General features: G+C 41.5%; 1 protein-coding gene across 1 annotated transcript; it reads left to right on the plus strand.

Annotated features, from left to right (window-relative positions):
• Positions 1-20: 20 nt before the first annotated feature.
• EIF3F (eukaryotic translation initiation factor 3 subunit F) lies at positions 21-8,977 on the plus strand. Its single transcript, XM_034932079.2, has 8 exons — positions 21-561; positions 4,594-4,664; positions 4,897-4,976; positions 5,701-5,838; positions 7,226-7,317; positions 7,788-7,924; positions 8,060-8,173; positions 8,751-8,977. The coding sequence occupies exons 1-8, from the start codon at positions 141-143 to the stop codon at positions 8,826-8,828; spliced, it is 1,131 nt and encodes a 376-aa protein (XP_034787970.1). The 5' UTR covers positions 21-140; the 3' UTR covers positions 8,829-8,977.
• Positions 8,978-14,765: the final 5,788 nt, after the last annotated feature.

The raw sequence follows: 14,765 nt of genomic DNA on the forward strand, positions 1-14,765 counted from the left end.
AAAAGCAGAGCGCACAAATTCCGGAAGAAATTACCAACGGCGGGACCATTTCAGTGCTCCGAGAAGTATCACCAGTAACCAATAAGCAAAAAGCTCTAGCTCACGTGGTGTATATTCAGCCTATCAAGCTCCTGATATTCATGAATGCTGTCATTTCCGCTTCCGCCTCCTTCTTTCTCGACAAGATGGCCACACCGGCGGTACCAGTAAGTGCTCCTCCGGCCACGCCAGCCCCAGTCCCGGCGGCGGCCCCAGCCTCGGCTCCAGCCTCAGTTCCAGCGCCAACGCCAGCACCGGCTGCGGCTCCGGTTCCCGCTGCGGCTCCAGCCTCATCCTCAGACCCTGCGGCAGCAGCGGCTACAACTGCGGCTCCTGGCCAGACCCCGGCCTCAGCGCAAGCTCCAGCGCAGACCCCAGCGCCCGCTCTGCCTGGTCCTGCTCTTCCAGGGCCCTTCCCCGGCGGCCGCGTGGTCAGGCTGCACCCAGTCATTTTGGCCTCCATTGTGGACAGCTACGAGAGACGCAACGAGGGTGCTGCCCGAGTTATCGGGACCCTGTTGGGTGAGTGGTCAGAGAAAGTTAACATTCTTTTCTTCCTTCCACTTCTCATTTATCTCACTCCCCTAGCTCATTAATTCTTTAATTCCTGGTGTCCTACCGTCCTTTCCTCCCATCCCCAATGACCTCTTAATCTATATCTGCATCCTACCTTTTGCTATGACTTATCTTCTCAAGCACTTGCATCTCTCCTCTCTCTCCTGCCGGATTGCTGTCACTTTAAGCGACATAAAATACACAAGGAGTAGTTGTGTCATTTACTGAATATTTTATGCCAGTGGTTTACATTTATGCCAGTGGTTTACATTTTACATAAACAGCAGTTTATGGCAAGTATGATGGGCTGCATCTACCAAAAATGAGTTCACACGCCGAGTGGGAAGTCAGGAACCCTTGACTCCCTATACCAGTGACCACATATTTCTCCCTTATCCACTGACTAAATGTCATTGTTTTCCAGGTATTGACAAAGTTTTCTAACCAGTTGTCAAAGGAGTGGGGACGTTTGTAAAAAAACATTCCTCCCAACAAGTAAACCGGTTTGGTTGGAACCCACTTGGGATTTTGTAGTGTTCTGCTGTCCTAAACGTCTGAGCCTGATCTGTGTCCCTCAGTGTCCCCTAATATTAGTACCTTATGTGAGAAACCCTGTTCCCCCATTTTCCATTTGGACGCAAACAGTTGTATTATCTGTTTATATTTCTGCCCTTAACCTTCAGGTCGAAAAATGACCCATTCTCTGCCTGTGTTCCAAATTTGGGGAATAGATATTTTATGTTAAAGTAGTTTGTAAAATGGAAAAGCACTAAAGAGGGATTGTTGATAATAAATTCCTTTCTGGAGACTATGCTGGTCCCATGAAATTGGTTTCCATTCCATCTTAGTGCCAGATTTTAAATAGCTTTGTGAATCCACTTTATTTACAAGCATCCTTTCTCTTTCATACTCTTGAACATGTACTAGTTCTTACACCATAGAAGACAGTTGGTATATTGCAAAGCAGACAAGATTTGTAAGCAGACTTCACAAAACATTTGCCATGTGACTTGGGGCAGATTACCTAAAATCTGTTCTGTCAGGAGCTACTTTAGACTTAGTCTTTGTGAGAGCTAAATTAAAAACTTCTGACTATGCTGGCACACATTAGGTACAGCTGTTAGTTGCCATTCACCACATCAGGCCTGGACCACCCCAATGCATACAGACACACATTTTCTCTCCTTTATCTATCTTTGACAGTATAGCATTTTACAGAAACTTAAATTCATATCTTCTGAACATTGCCTGTCTTTTCTCAGACCAAGCTTTTGCGTTCTCTTTGCCACAAGTGTTTTTCCTGCTGTCCTTCATTTGTTTAAGCTCTACCTACCTTCCAGGTTCCCAGCAACAGCATTAAGTGCCGGTCCTCCATCCCATACCCGGACCCTCACTCCATTCTTAACCTTCCACAGCATGATGGTGTTCTGTAACTGTGCCCTGCTCTGAGCTTCTGTAATAAATTATTTTTGCATCACTGACTTGACACTCAGCAAATACTTACTCTTTTGGCTGCACTTTCTAATTTTCCAGGCTCGCTAGAGCTATTTAAAGAAACAATTCATTACCCATGATTTATGCTTTAGCGCCCCAAATATTCCAGTGATCCAGTCAGACCAGGTATAATCTAATCTACATCCTCAGATCCTCTTCCAGACTGGAATCATGGTACAGTGCTATAGGTGTTATAGAGGCAATACTTACAGAAGAATAAAGAATGGATTCTGCTTACTATGAACTTATTTCCTTAGATATTCACAAAACGTTTCATTTGTCTAAATGAAGTCATTGGTGCTTTTTTTGTACCATAAAACTGTTAAGGTATTTAGAATTCAAAGTGTAATAAAGTGAGCTCTCCTGTAACCTTAAACTCAAGATAGAAATATACTCTTCAATGCAAATAATTAGAATGTAATATGATAAATGTTCTAATAGAAGGGTGTCATGGTGGCATGGAAATACAGAAGACTTAACTGTTTCAGAAGGTTGGGGAAAAGTTCACAAAAAAGATGACGTTTGAGCTGGGCATTAAAGCAACTACAAGAAGTATAAAAAAGCCTGGTAAATCCACTGTCTGAAACATTCAGTATTACAGGAATGTAGGTGACAGGAGGTAGAGCAGGAAATGAAGCTAGCAGAGGGCAGAGCCCTAAGAAGTATTAAATAATTACAAACGTAAAGTGCTGTGAAGGGAATTACCTGGATCCCTGAGAAGACAAAATGGAAGTCTAACCTCATTTGAAGCTCTTTGGGGAAGCTCCTGAGCATTTCAGCTAACACTGAATAGGAATTAAAAATCACTCTGGAATGAGTGAGTTGAGAGATAGGAAATAAAGTTGACAGGACATGGTGTGATCAGAAGTGAGGGATTAGAAGAAAATATCAGGGATGACTTCTACATCTTTGGTTAAGTGTGAAAGAAGAAAGGGAAGGTAGGGGTTGACTAAAGGTCTGGAGTGCAAAAGAGATGTGGGCAAGCATGTCACGTTAGGAATTATGTCATTGGAATATAGAAGGTAATTGAACCCATAAAATTGGATGAGATCACCTAAAGCAGGGGTTGGCAAACTTTCTATAAAGGTCCAGACAGTAAATATTTTAGGCTTTGTGTGCAGTCTCTATCACAACTACTTAATTCTGCCTTTGTAGCAAGAAAGCAGCCATAAAAAAAATTGGCATGTAAACTTTATTCACAAAAAACATTTCTAGATCAGGGCCTGGCCTAGAAAAGGAACATTGAGTAAAAAGACAAGAGAACAGAGACAAAACCCTAAAAACCTAAAAAGTCAGGAAGAAGTAGCCAACAAGATTAGAAAGGTAGGAAGAAAACTAGAGGGAAAGTTTTAAGATGGGAAGTAAGTGGTCAAGTCTGTTCAACGCTGATGAGAGGTCAAATAAGATAAAGGATATATGTGCATTTGGTTTAGGGACATAGTTTCAGTGAAGGGAGCAGAAACCATAGTGAGTTGGAATTAGATAAACACTGGTAGATATAGACAACACTGTGGTTTCTGGTGGAGAGGGAAACTTAAATCCTGGGGTAGGAGGTTCCAGTAGGTTAGAAGAGAATGGAAAACTCAACGTAGTGGTCTTAGGTCAAGAAACAAATGTAGTGGGAATAAATAAATAAATAAAAGAAATACAGCCTGGGCACCATGGCTCACACTTGTAATCCCAGCACTTTGGGAGGCTGAGGCAGGCAGATCACTTGAGGTCAGTAGTTCAAGACCAGCCTGGCCAACATGGTGAAACCCCGTCTCTACTAAAAATACAAAAATTAGCTGGGCGTGGTGATGCGCACCTGTAGTCTCAGCTACTCGGGAAGCTGAGGCAGGAGAATCACTTGAACCCTGGAGGCAGAGGTTGCAGTGAGCCGAGATTGCACCACTGCACTCTAGCCTGGGCGACAGCAAGATTTCGTCTCAGAAAAAAAGAAATATGGAAATGAAGGTATCAGAACTAGAAGAAAAGTTTGTGGTAAAAGACTGACTTCTAAGGTTCGCAGATAGATTTCTGGATGATGATAAGGTTAAGACTGACCATGGGACCAGATGGCTAAAGGGAGGTACAGATGAAGCTTCTGACGTCTCAGTGTCTGAAACTTGGCCACTATATTAGCAGTCTATGTAACCATTAAAATATTCCAGGTAGCTCTGCAGATTAAATTACAGGGAGAAAGTGTAGAGGCTGAAAAAAAAGGCCGTAGAGTGAAGGTCTGGAATAGGCTAGTAGTGGAGAGTAACAGGCAAAAGGAGACCTTGTAAAGGAAGAATAAACCCTATTTGGTGATGATTAGAGGGAGAAGTTGACGATCACACCAGAGTTTCAGTTCCCTGGAGAATTCTGGTCCCATTGATGCACCGGACTAAACTTGGAGCTAATGAGTTCAGTTAGGTGTTCATTGACATTGAAGAGATCATCAAAAGCATTTCAAAAGTAGTCAGAGGTTGTTGGGAGCCCTAGGATTATATAACACATGGACGATTCTCTCTTTCACAGGAACTGTCGACAAACACTCAGTGGAGGTCACCAATTGCTTTTCAGTGCCGCACAATGAGTCAGAAGATGAAGTGAGTGGGAATCCAAGCTGTCCCTCTGCAGTTTTTAGATGTTCATTTGCTAGGCTCCCCTCACGGTCCCTCCCACACTCATAACTAGAGCTCCTGTAGCCAAGGAGCTTCTTCCCATTTGTACGTACTTCCTGGGCCTCTTCTGTTTATTGGGGGTGGCCTCTTGTCCTTTTTAACCAATTTTTCTTTGGACTTCTGGCTTCTTAGCTTGCTTTCCTGCCTTCCCTCTTAGGTGGCTGTTGACATGGAATTTGCTAAGAATATGTATGAACTGCATAAAAAAGTTTCTCCAAATGAGCTCATCCTGGGCTGGTAAGTTGGGGAGGTGGGGGCTGGGGCTAATGGAAGGTCTCTTCGTGATTGCCAGTGTCTTTTGCTACTGGACTGGATCTTATACTCTTCCTTTTGGAGGCAAGAGTATTGCAAGTGTATTACTGACTGCGAGCAGTGGCTCAATGCCTGTAATCCCAGCTGGGAGGCTGAGGCAGGAGGATCACTTGAGCCCAGTAGTTCAAGATCAGCCTGAGCAAAATAGTGAGACCCTGTCTCTACAAAAACATTTTTTAAAAACTTAGCCAGGCATGATGACACACACCTATAGTCCTAGCTATTCAGGAGGCTGAGGCTAGAGGATCACTTGAGGCCAGGAATTTGAAGTTGCAGTGAGCTATGATCATGCCTTGCCACTGCATTCCAGCCTGAGTGACAGAGTCAGACCCTGTCTCTAAAAAACAAAAGGAAAATGTGTTACCTGTAAGAACTGTGAATTCAGTGGGTTTTGCTGGTGGTTCTGATCCTGTGGGGCCAGGATGTTTTGAATTACCTTGTAAGAGACTTGGAATTTTTCAACAGCACTAAGTCAGCCTTTGATTTTATTTGACATAGTTTTCAGTGTGTGTATTGTTCTTGGCATTTGGTATCACTAGGTATCCCTACCATAGGAGTATCGCGTACCCTAAAGACACCCATGCCACTGTTGTGTTGGATATTGATGTCACATATAGACATGAGTCCACCGCTGTGTTCCGTTTCACAGGTACGCTACAGGCCATGACATCACAGAGCACTCTGTGCTGATCCATGAGTACTACAGCCGAGAGGCCCCCAACCCCATCCACCTCACTGTGGACACAAGTCTCCAGAACGGCCGCATGAGCATCAAAGCCTATGTCAGGTGACCACAGTCTTGGGCTACAAGGGCATAAAACCATGCCCAGATGCCATCCCTCCCCCACCCCAAGCAAGGTTAATTCCTTCCATGTGTAACTTGCTGTGTCCTTAGGAAGCCTGTTCCTCTCTCTCAACAGTTATTCGAAAGGTTTCACTCTGAAACAAAATCTGTTCCTGTAATTTCTACCGCTGATCCTAGTTGTACTCCAGTTTCTACTCATTGCCCTTTTAAGTATTTGAGCAAGCTGTCAAGTCATCTTTTGTAGGACCTAACTATTCCATAGTTCCTACAGCCAATCATCACATGGTATTCTTATCATGATCCTTCACCACATTCATTACTTTTCTGAATTACCCATTAGTTTGTCATTATCTCTAGAACTCAGCACAGCACTCAGGGTAATACAGATTATAAGGATGACTGTCCTTATTTTGAACACATTTATTAACCCAGGATTGAGTGCAGTTTTAATGACAGTGACATTACAGTGAACACGTTGAGCTTGCAGGTGGTTAAAATGCCAGTTATGGGGGATGTTGGGAAAGGCCCTGGTGGCATGCTGAGGAAGCAGCTGTGGGAGTTGGAAAGACCGTGGTCAAAGGGAAGGGAGCTGTTAGTGCATCTATCAAGCTGTTGATTTTGTGCTGGTTCTGTGTCTGACACTGACATAGCCAGTTAACTCTTACACAGTAAGACAAAGATGGTGGATGCCAAGTCTTTATGAGCCAGTTGGCATACCACTAAGCACTAGCCATTGCCTGACTTCTTAACCTTCCCAGGTATTTCAGACTCCTCAAGATCCAGTATATATATATGTGGATCCAGTATATACAGTATATATATAAGATCCAACTATATATATGTATATATATGTAGATAGATAAAGATATATATAGTTGACAAAGTATAGATCCAGGTATATAATTGACATAGTAAAAAGAATACCTTTAGTGAGATGACTTATAGCACCCAATGTAATTTGGTGGGCAGGAGTTGGTTTCCTTTTTCAATGCTGATGAAGGGCGTAGTCCCAGAAAAGATTTGTCTCTGTCTGCTTTCCATGGTAGGCAGCTGTCTAGACAGCCAGCTCCGCGGGGTAATTGAGTCCTGTCCTCTCGTCACTGACACTGCACCGTGTGTGAAGTAATCCTCTAAAGGGACCAGGCCAAATGCAAAGGTCCCCCTTACAGATCAAGGGTTTGGTATGTGGGAAAAGCTAAGGGGAGAAAGGAACTTTTGCTCCCATGAGACCTCTGGGGTTCATGTGGTCCCACCCTTTCTATCAGAACCTTGAGAGCCATATTCCTGCTGTATCTGCTTTCTCAGCCCAGAATAGACATGGAAACCCTCTCCCAAGGCCATCTGTTTACTTTGGCTTCTCCTTCCTCAGCACTTTAATGGGTGTCCCTGGGAGGACCATGGGAGTGATGTTCACACCTCTGACAGTGAAATACGCATACTATGACACTGAACGCATCGGAGGTGAGTAACCTTTCCATACACTCTCGAGAGGTCATAGGCATTTTCAGGGAAGGGGGCTGCTATTCTGCAACATGGATGGAGGCCTTGGGTGGTTTAAAAGGGGACTATTGATCTAAGGTTTGTGAAGACTAGAAGTCACAGTCATCTCTTGTATAAATGAGATTTAAGGAATTATTTGAGAAACTGTTAAAGGTGGGAAATTATCAGCACCAGAAGCCACATACCATTCACATGAGATCAAAACCGGTGATGAGCATACCAGGTAAAAGGAGTTGAGCTCTATTAGGAGGAAGAAAAGCTGATAAGGGCACAGCAGGAAGTGTGACTGAGCAGACTGAGTCTAAGGGGAGTTGGGAAACAGAGTTAGTAGGATGTTAAGACCATCTCTCTCCTGGTGGGATGACTGAATTGTCTCTCTTACTGCCCACCACTGCCACTGCCACCGCCACCCTGCCAACCAACTTCCATAGTTGACCTGATCATGAAGACCTGCTTTAGCCCCAACAGAGTGATTGGACTCTCAAGTGACTTGCAGCAAGTTGGAGGGGCATCAGCTCGCATCCAGGATGCCCTGAGTACAGTGTTGCAATATGCAGAGGATGTACTGGTGAGAGGGGAAAGAAAAAACAAAGGGGGAGGACATAGTTCTCCATCCTGGGATCACTGAGGCATGTGCTGATGAAATGGTAGGGCTCAGTGGTTATAATTAACTGCCTCATCGAGTCTTTGTTTTGGTACTCAGTCTGGAAAGGTGTCAGCTGACAATACTGTGGGCCGCTTCCTGATGAGCCTGGTTAACCAAGTACCGAAAATAGTTCCCGATGACTTTGAGACCATGCTCAACAGCAACATCAATGTGAGTGCCCTTCCTGAGCCCCTTCTTGCCTGGTTTCTTCCCCCACCTCAGCACATACACTCAAATGTGAAAAGAGTTGGGTGAGGTGACCTGGAGTAGGATAGAGACAGGGCTTCACCTATAGCCCCATTGAAGTCCAGGTTGGGAGGAAGGAAGAGGTGTGTTATGCATGGTTGGAGACTTCCTTCCTTCTCCCGTGATTCCATTGTCTCATTTACTGCTGATACTACTGTGACTTACTGTCTAAATTCGTGATGGAAAGAAACACTAAAATTCAGAGGTTAATGAAAATGCAATTACTTATTTCCCCCATCTGAGTTCACAGACCCCCTATATTCCATCCATGGGTTTCAGCTAAGGCACCCCTAGTCTATAAGTGTATCAGTAGAGATAAGAAAGCCTTCTCAAGCATTTCCTTTCTGTCTTCTACCTTTTTGACTTTTATTCAGTCTCTCCTAGCTGTCATTTATCCACAGCTGTCCTCATACCCAGTGTCTACCATAGAGCTGGCCAAAGCCAGCCTTTTTGCTCCCTTTCCACCCAACCCCCCACTCATTGTGTATTCTTTGTCTTCCAGGACCTTTTGATGGTGACCTACCTGGCCAACCTCACACAGTCACAGATTGCCCTCAATGAAAAACTTGTAAACCTGTGAATGGACCCCAAGCAGTACACTTGCTGGTCTAGGTATTAACCCCAGGACTCAGAAGTGAAGGAGAAATGGGTTTTTTGTGGTCTTGAGTCACACTGAGATAGTCGGTTGTGTGTGACTCTAATAAATGGAGCCTACCTTTTGTAAATTAATTTCATCTTATGTGAGTTTATTGCCGGGTGGAAGGGAGGAAAATGTTTTAGATCACACAGAAACTAGGAAGTGAATATTGTAGGTAGAGAAGTTGGTTATGTGTTTGGCATGTTACTGTTTTACCAAACTGTTCTTTTGGTTTTCAATATGGAAAGGTGTCCATTGGCAAAACAACCTTTTCTTGAGGATTCATGTGATTTCTACAGGAAATGAAAATAAGAATCCATGGAGAAAAAATAGCTAAGAAAATTGGATGCTTAATCTGAACTAAAAGAGTAGAGTGTGTAGTCACTATCTTAAAATACATTAATAGTAAGATGGAGCTCTTTGCCACTTTGGTTCGGGGAGGCAGAATTAAGATCTGTGGGTTAAAGATTAAAGAGGTTTCCCCAAAACTTCAGAAAATTCTTAGGTGCTATCTGTAACTTGAGGATAGAGCCTTGAGTTATATTGAGGTCTGCCAGTGGCTCAATTTAAGCAAAGACTAGATGGCATTTCCCAGAGGCCTTGTAGGCTAGAGTACTTGCCTGTGTAACTTCAGACATCCATTTCCTCTGGTATCCTGGAGTTCCGCCTCGCCACTGTGTGTCTTAGAAATAAGTCATTATTCAAGAACTCAGGAAATTATACGTTGGAGTGAAAAGGTGAGTGAAGGCAATGGGGAATCAAAAAGGCCTGGATCCTAGTTCTGAGGTTTGTGTAGCCTTAGGAAAGATAAATTATAAGAGTCATAAGATATGGATCATAAACATACATAGTCCATTAGGGTATTATGAGGATTCCATGAATTAATAAATGTCAGGTTAATCAACACTTGTGGAGAATATCACCTGGTATGTAGTAAGCACAGGTAAGTGGTAGATACTATGATGCCTAAAGGTGAATAGTTTGAAAGTAATAAGCAACATGAACCCCAGCCTGGAACTCAGTTCTGAGATATGTACCTCAGGAAATATAAGTTATGGGAGTCATAAAGTGTGGATAGTAATGATAGATAATTTCTTACAGGTAGGGAAATGTAAACAGATCTTATCGGCAAAATGATAATGACAGGCCAAATTGTTAAAGGTAGGTTAAAAGTAGGCAGCATGGTGGGAAGAAGGTTAATCAGAGTCAAAATGTTTCAGTGTTCTTACATTTTTGGGAGTAGCCAGTTAATATCAACTTAGTCTTTTTAAGTATGCATGATAAAATTCCGAGGTTAATTGCTAGAAGTATATATAATCTCTAAATGAATAGTGATGAGAGATGGTGGGATAATAGGGAAGAAACAAAATTTTAAATTTGAGAAATAAGCATAGAAAAGGTGGATAAAACAAAAGATGGCAAAACAAGTCCAAATAGATCAGTAATTACAATAAATGTATAAGTATTAAACTAGCCCAAGGAAAAATTGAATATTAAAACAAACCCCAATCATATGCTGTTTATAGGAGACACATCTAAAACAAGGACATAAAGTTGTCCTGCAGCTGTGAGTAACAATATAGGTGAATGTTAATAATAATGTTGAATGAAAAAAGCTGGTGTCAGAAGACATGTACATTATGATACTCCAGAAGTTCAAAAACAAGTGAAACTTGTTTAGACATGTGGTTGGCTGTCTGTATATGTGGGTTCCACATCTATGGACTCAACCAACTACAGGTTGAAAATATTGAGGGGGAAAATTGTGTCTGGACTAAACCTGTACAGACATTTTTCCTTGTCATTTTTCCCTAAACAATACAATAAGTATTAGATGGTGTTTATACTGTATTCGGTATTATAAGTAATCTAGAGATGACTTAAAAGTATATGAGAAGGTATGCACAGGTTATATCCAAATACTTCATATTAGGGACTTGAGCATCAGAGGATTTTTATATCCAAGGAAGGTTCTGGAACCAATCCTCCACGGATACTAAACGGTGACTGTGTGTATATTGTTGACCCATTAACACTGAACTTAGCCCACGACACTTATTCCTGAATGAAGCTTACCTCAGTTTCTCCAGGCGGCACATCACAGTCTTCTTGCACTTAGGAACACTTGGCACTGTGCGTGGGGGTCACTTTAAGCAGCAAAATCCACAAAAATGCAAAAGACATGGCACTAAATAGACTGAAAAGGATACTTGTTTATGAGAACTGAAACAAGAAGGCCTTGTTCCACTTCAGCTGGGAACATGGAGAGCAGGCAATTCAAATTTTTTCACATGCTGCATGTCCGCAAATGGCTGCAAAAGCCCAGCAAGTACTGATACTGGAGTTAGAAATAAATTTTAGCAAGAGGTAAATTCACACATACGGAGTCTGCAAAAAATGAGAATTGACTATTATGTGTGTGTATATTATATATATGATAAAAACCAAAAAGCAAAAGAATGATAAAAATTCCCAATAATGTTTACTTTGGTGGTGAGAAGAGGATGGCAAGTAAAATAAGTCTATATTGTTATCAGCAATTATCTAGTTTGAGGTTGGACAGTGGTTTCATCATAGGTATTGATTATATTATAAATAGCCCAACCTGAACTCATGACCATAGTGTGGTGTTATTACTTAGCGTTATTCTAGACTTACTAGCCATTGTATTTAAACAAGAGGAAATAGAGACATTGAAGATAAAGTGGAGCCAGGCACAGTGGCTCATGCCTGTAATCCCAGCACTTTGGCAGGCTGAGATGGGTTAATCAAGACCAGGAGTTCAAGACCAGCGTGGCCAACATGGCGAAACCCCGTCTCTACTAAAAAAAAACAAAAAATACAAAAATTAGCCAGGCGTGGTGGCACGCACCTGTAGTCCCAGCTACTTGGGAAGCTGAGGCAGGAGAATCTCGAACCCAGGAGGTAGGGGTTGCAGTGAGCTGAGATCGCACCACTGCACCCCAGCCTGGGTGACAGCAAGATCCTTTCTCAAGAAAAAAAGTGAAAAGGAGGAGGGTTTTTAAAAAATTCGTACTACCCAATTGATACGGTGGAAGAAAACTTGAAAATGCTAATGAGAAACATGAGATGTAATCACTTGAAGGCATATCATGTTCTTGAATAAGAAGACTCAACATTATTTTAACAGGTGTTAATTTTCCCTGTTAAACTACATATTTGTCATAATTACAATAAAATACAAAGAGGTATTTTGGAACTGGGCAAGCTGTTTCTAAATGTATATGGAAAAATAAAAATGTCTCCAAAAAATCCCTGCAGAGGGAAACTAGCCCTTCCAGATATAAAATATATTATAGAACTGTGTAATTAAAGCAATATGGTACTGGTCCATAAAAGAACATAAGACCAAATAGTTCAGTAGACTCAAAATGCAAGTGTTGGTGAGGGTATGGAGAAAAGGGAACCCTTTTACACTTGGTGTGAATGTAAATTAGTACAGACATTGTGGAAAACAGTTTGTAGAGCTTCCTCAATAAAAACACATATGATCCAGCAATCCCACTACTGGGTATATATCCAAAGGAAATGAAATCAGTATGTTGAAGAGATACTTCCACGTTCACTGAAGCATTGTTCACAATCGCCAAGACATCAACCTAAGTGTCCATCAACAGCAGATAGATAGGGCTGAGCGCGGTGGCCCACGCCTGTAATCCCAGCACTTTGGGAGGCCAAGGCAGGTGGATCATTTGAGGTCAGAAGTTCTTGACCAGCCTGGCCAACATGATGAAACCCCGTCTCTACAAAAGATACAAAAATTAGCCAGGCATCTTGGAGGGCGCCTGTAATCCCACCTGCTCAGGGGCTGAAGTGAGAGTGGCTTGAACCCAGGAAGTGGAGATTTCAGTGAGCTGAGATTCCGCCACTGCAGTCCAGCCTGAGCGACAAGAGTGAGAAGAGTGAGACTTCATCTCAAAAAAAAAAAAAGGTACATCTACACAATGGAATATTATTAACCTTAAAAGAAGGAAATAACTGATTTACAACAACATGGATGGACCTGGAGGACATTATGCTAGTGAAATAAGCCATGATCTCACTTGGATATGGAATCACAAAATTGAACTCACAAGCAGAGAGTAGAAAGGTGGTTTCATGGACTGGAGAGGGGGATAAATGGGGAGATGTTGGTCAAGGGTACAAAGTTTCAGTTAAACAGGAGTAGTAAGTTCTGGAGACCTATTGTGCAGCAGGGTGACTAGTTAATGTATACTTGAAAATTGCTAGGAGTAGATCTCACCAGGAGAAATGAGTATGTGAGGTGATGGATGTAACTAGCTTGATTGTGGTAATCAACTTCACAATGTGTACATATATCAAAACATCACGTACGAAATACAGTTTTTGTCAATTTAAAGATATCAGAATTCTAGAATATGATAAAGTTGTGTTTTCAAGCACGTAAAGGTAGATAATACTTAAGAGCGAATGAGTGGTAATTTGGAAACAATGTTGGATTCCTACTTCGTTACCTGCACCAAAATAAGTTGCTCATGGAATAAAAACTTGTCTGGAAAAAAAAACATAAATATGAGGGAAAAAACACAGCAATGTGTTTTTAATGATTTATGAGTGAGGAAGAACTTTCTAAGAACTGAGAATCCAGGAGTTATTTTAAAAGACTGACAAATTTAGCAACATTTAAAAAATCTGAGTGTCAAATTACACACATACACAAACAGTCAATACAAATATAAAACTGGGAAAATATTTGCAGTTCATATCAAAAAAAGGGCTAATATTCTTGTCCCAGAATTCCTACAGTTTTTTAAGGCCAATAATTTGATACATTAGTGTGTAAAGGATATGACCAGACAGCTCACACACAGACACACAAATGTGAAAAGATGATCTCACTGATAAAGCATAAATTAAAACAATGATGTCATTTTTAAAAATCAGATTCGCAAATTTTAAAAGTTGCTAACACCGGAATGGCCAGAGTAAGAGGAAACGTGACACAGGCACAGATTGCTGGTAGACATATAAGTTGGTACAGCCCTCTCTATGTAATTTTGTGTTTGTCAAAATTACAAATTTGCATACCCTTAACCCAGGAATTCCACTCCTCATTATATATCCTACAAATAAACTGGTCTCGTTATGACACAATGTGATGAATACATAGATAAGTACTGAAATACTTGGTTATCATAGCGTAAAGATGGTAATCAACCCAAATGACTATTACCAGAATACAAATTAAACAAAGTATGATATATCCATAAAACACAATACTATGCAGCTGTTAAGCAGAATGAGACAGTCCTCTTTATATCAATATGGATAAAGACTAAGTGAAAAAAGCCAGGAGAGAATGTTGTCTATAATATGCTGTTGTTGTGTACGGGAAAATAAATAATATAAATACCTAGAATATTTGTGAAGGTACAGCCAAGAAACTACTATCACTGATTGTCTTAAGGTACTAGATGGGGCACAGGACAGGACAAAAGATTTACTTTTTATTGTTTCTTCTGTATAACTTTTGAATTTTATGCCGTTAATGTAATTTTTCAAAAAAAAATATAAAAATATAAAAACATGAAAAACATGAAACAATACCTTATATTTTTACATATACTATAAAAAGTAGGAAATATTGGGAGGCAGAGGTGGGCAGATCACCTGAGGTCAGGAGTTTGAGACCAGCCTGACCAACATGGAGAAACCCCATCTCTACTAAAAATACAAAAATTAGCCAGGTGTGGTGGCGCATGCCTGTACTCTCAGCTACTTGGGAGGCTGAGGCAGGAGAATCGTTTGAACCCAGGAGGTGGAGGTTGCGGTGAGCCAAGATCACGCCACTGCACTCCAGCCTGGGCAACAAGGGCAAAACTCCGTCTCAAAAAAAAA

The sequence above is a fragment of the Pan paniscus genome, chromosome 9 (assembly GCF_029289425.2).
Source record: "Pan paniscus chromosome 9, NHGRI_mPanPan1-v2.0_pri, whole genome shotgun sequence".
NCBI lineage: Eukaryota > Metazoa > Chordata > Mammalia > Primates > Hominidae > Pan > Pan paniscus.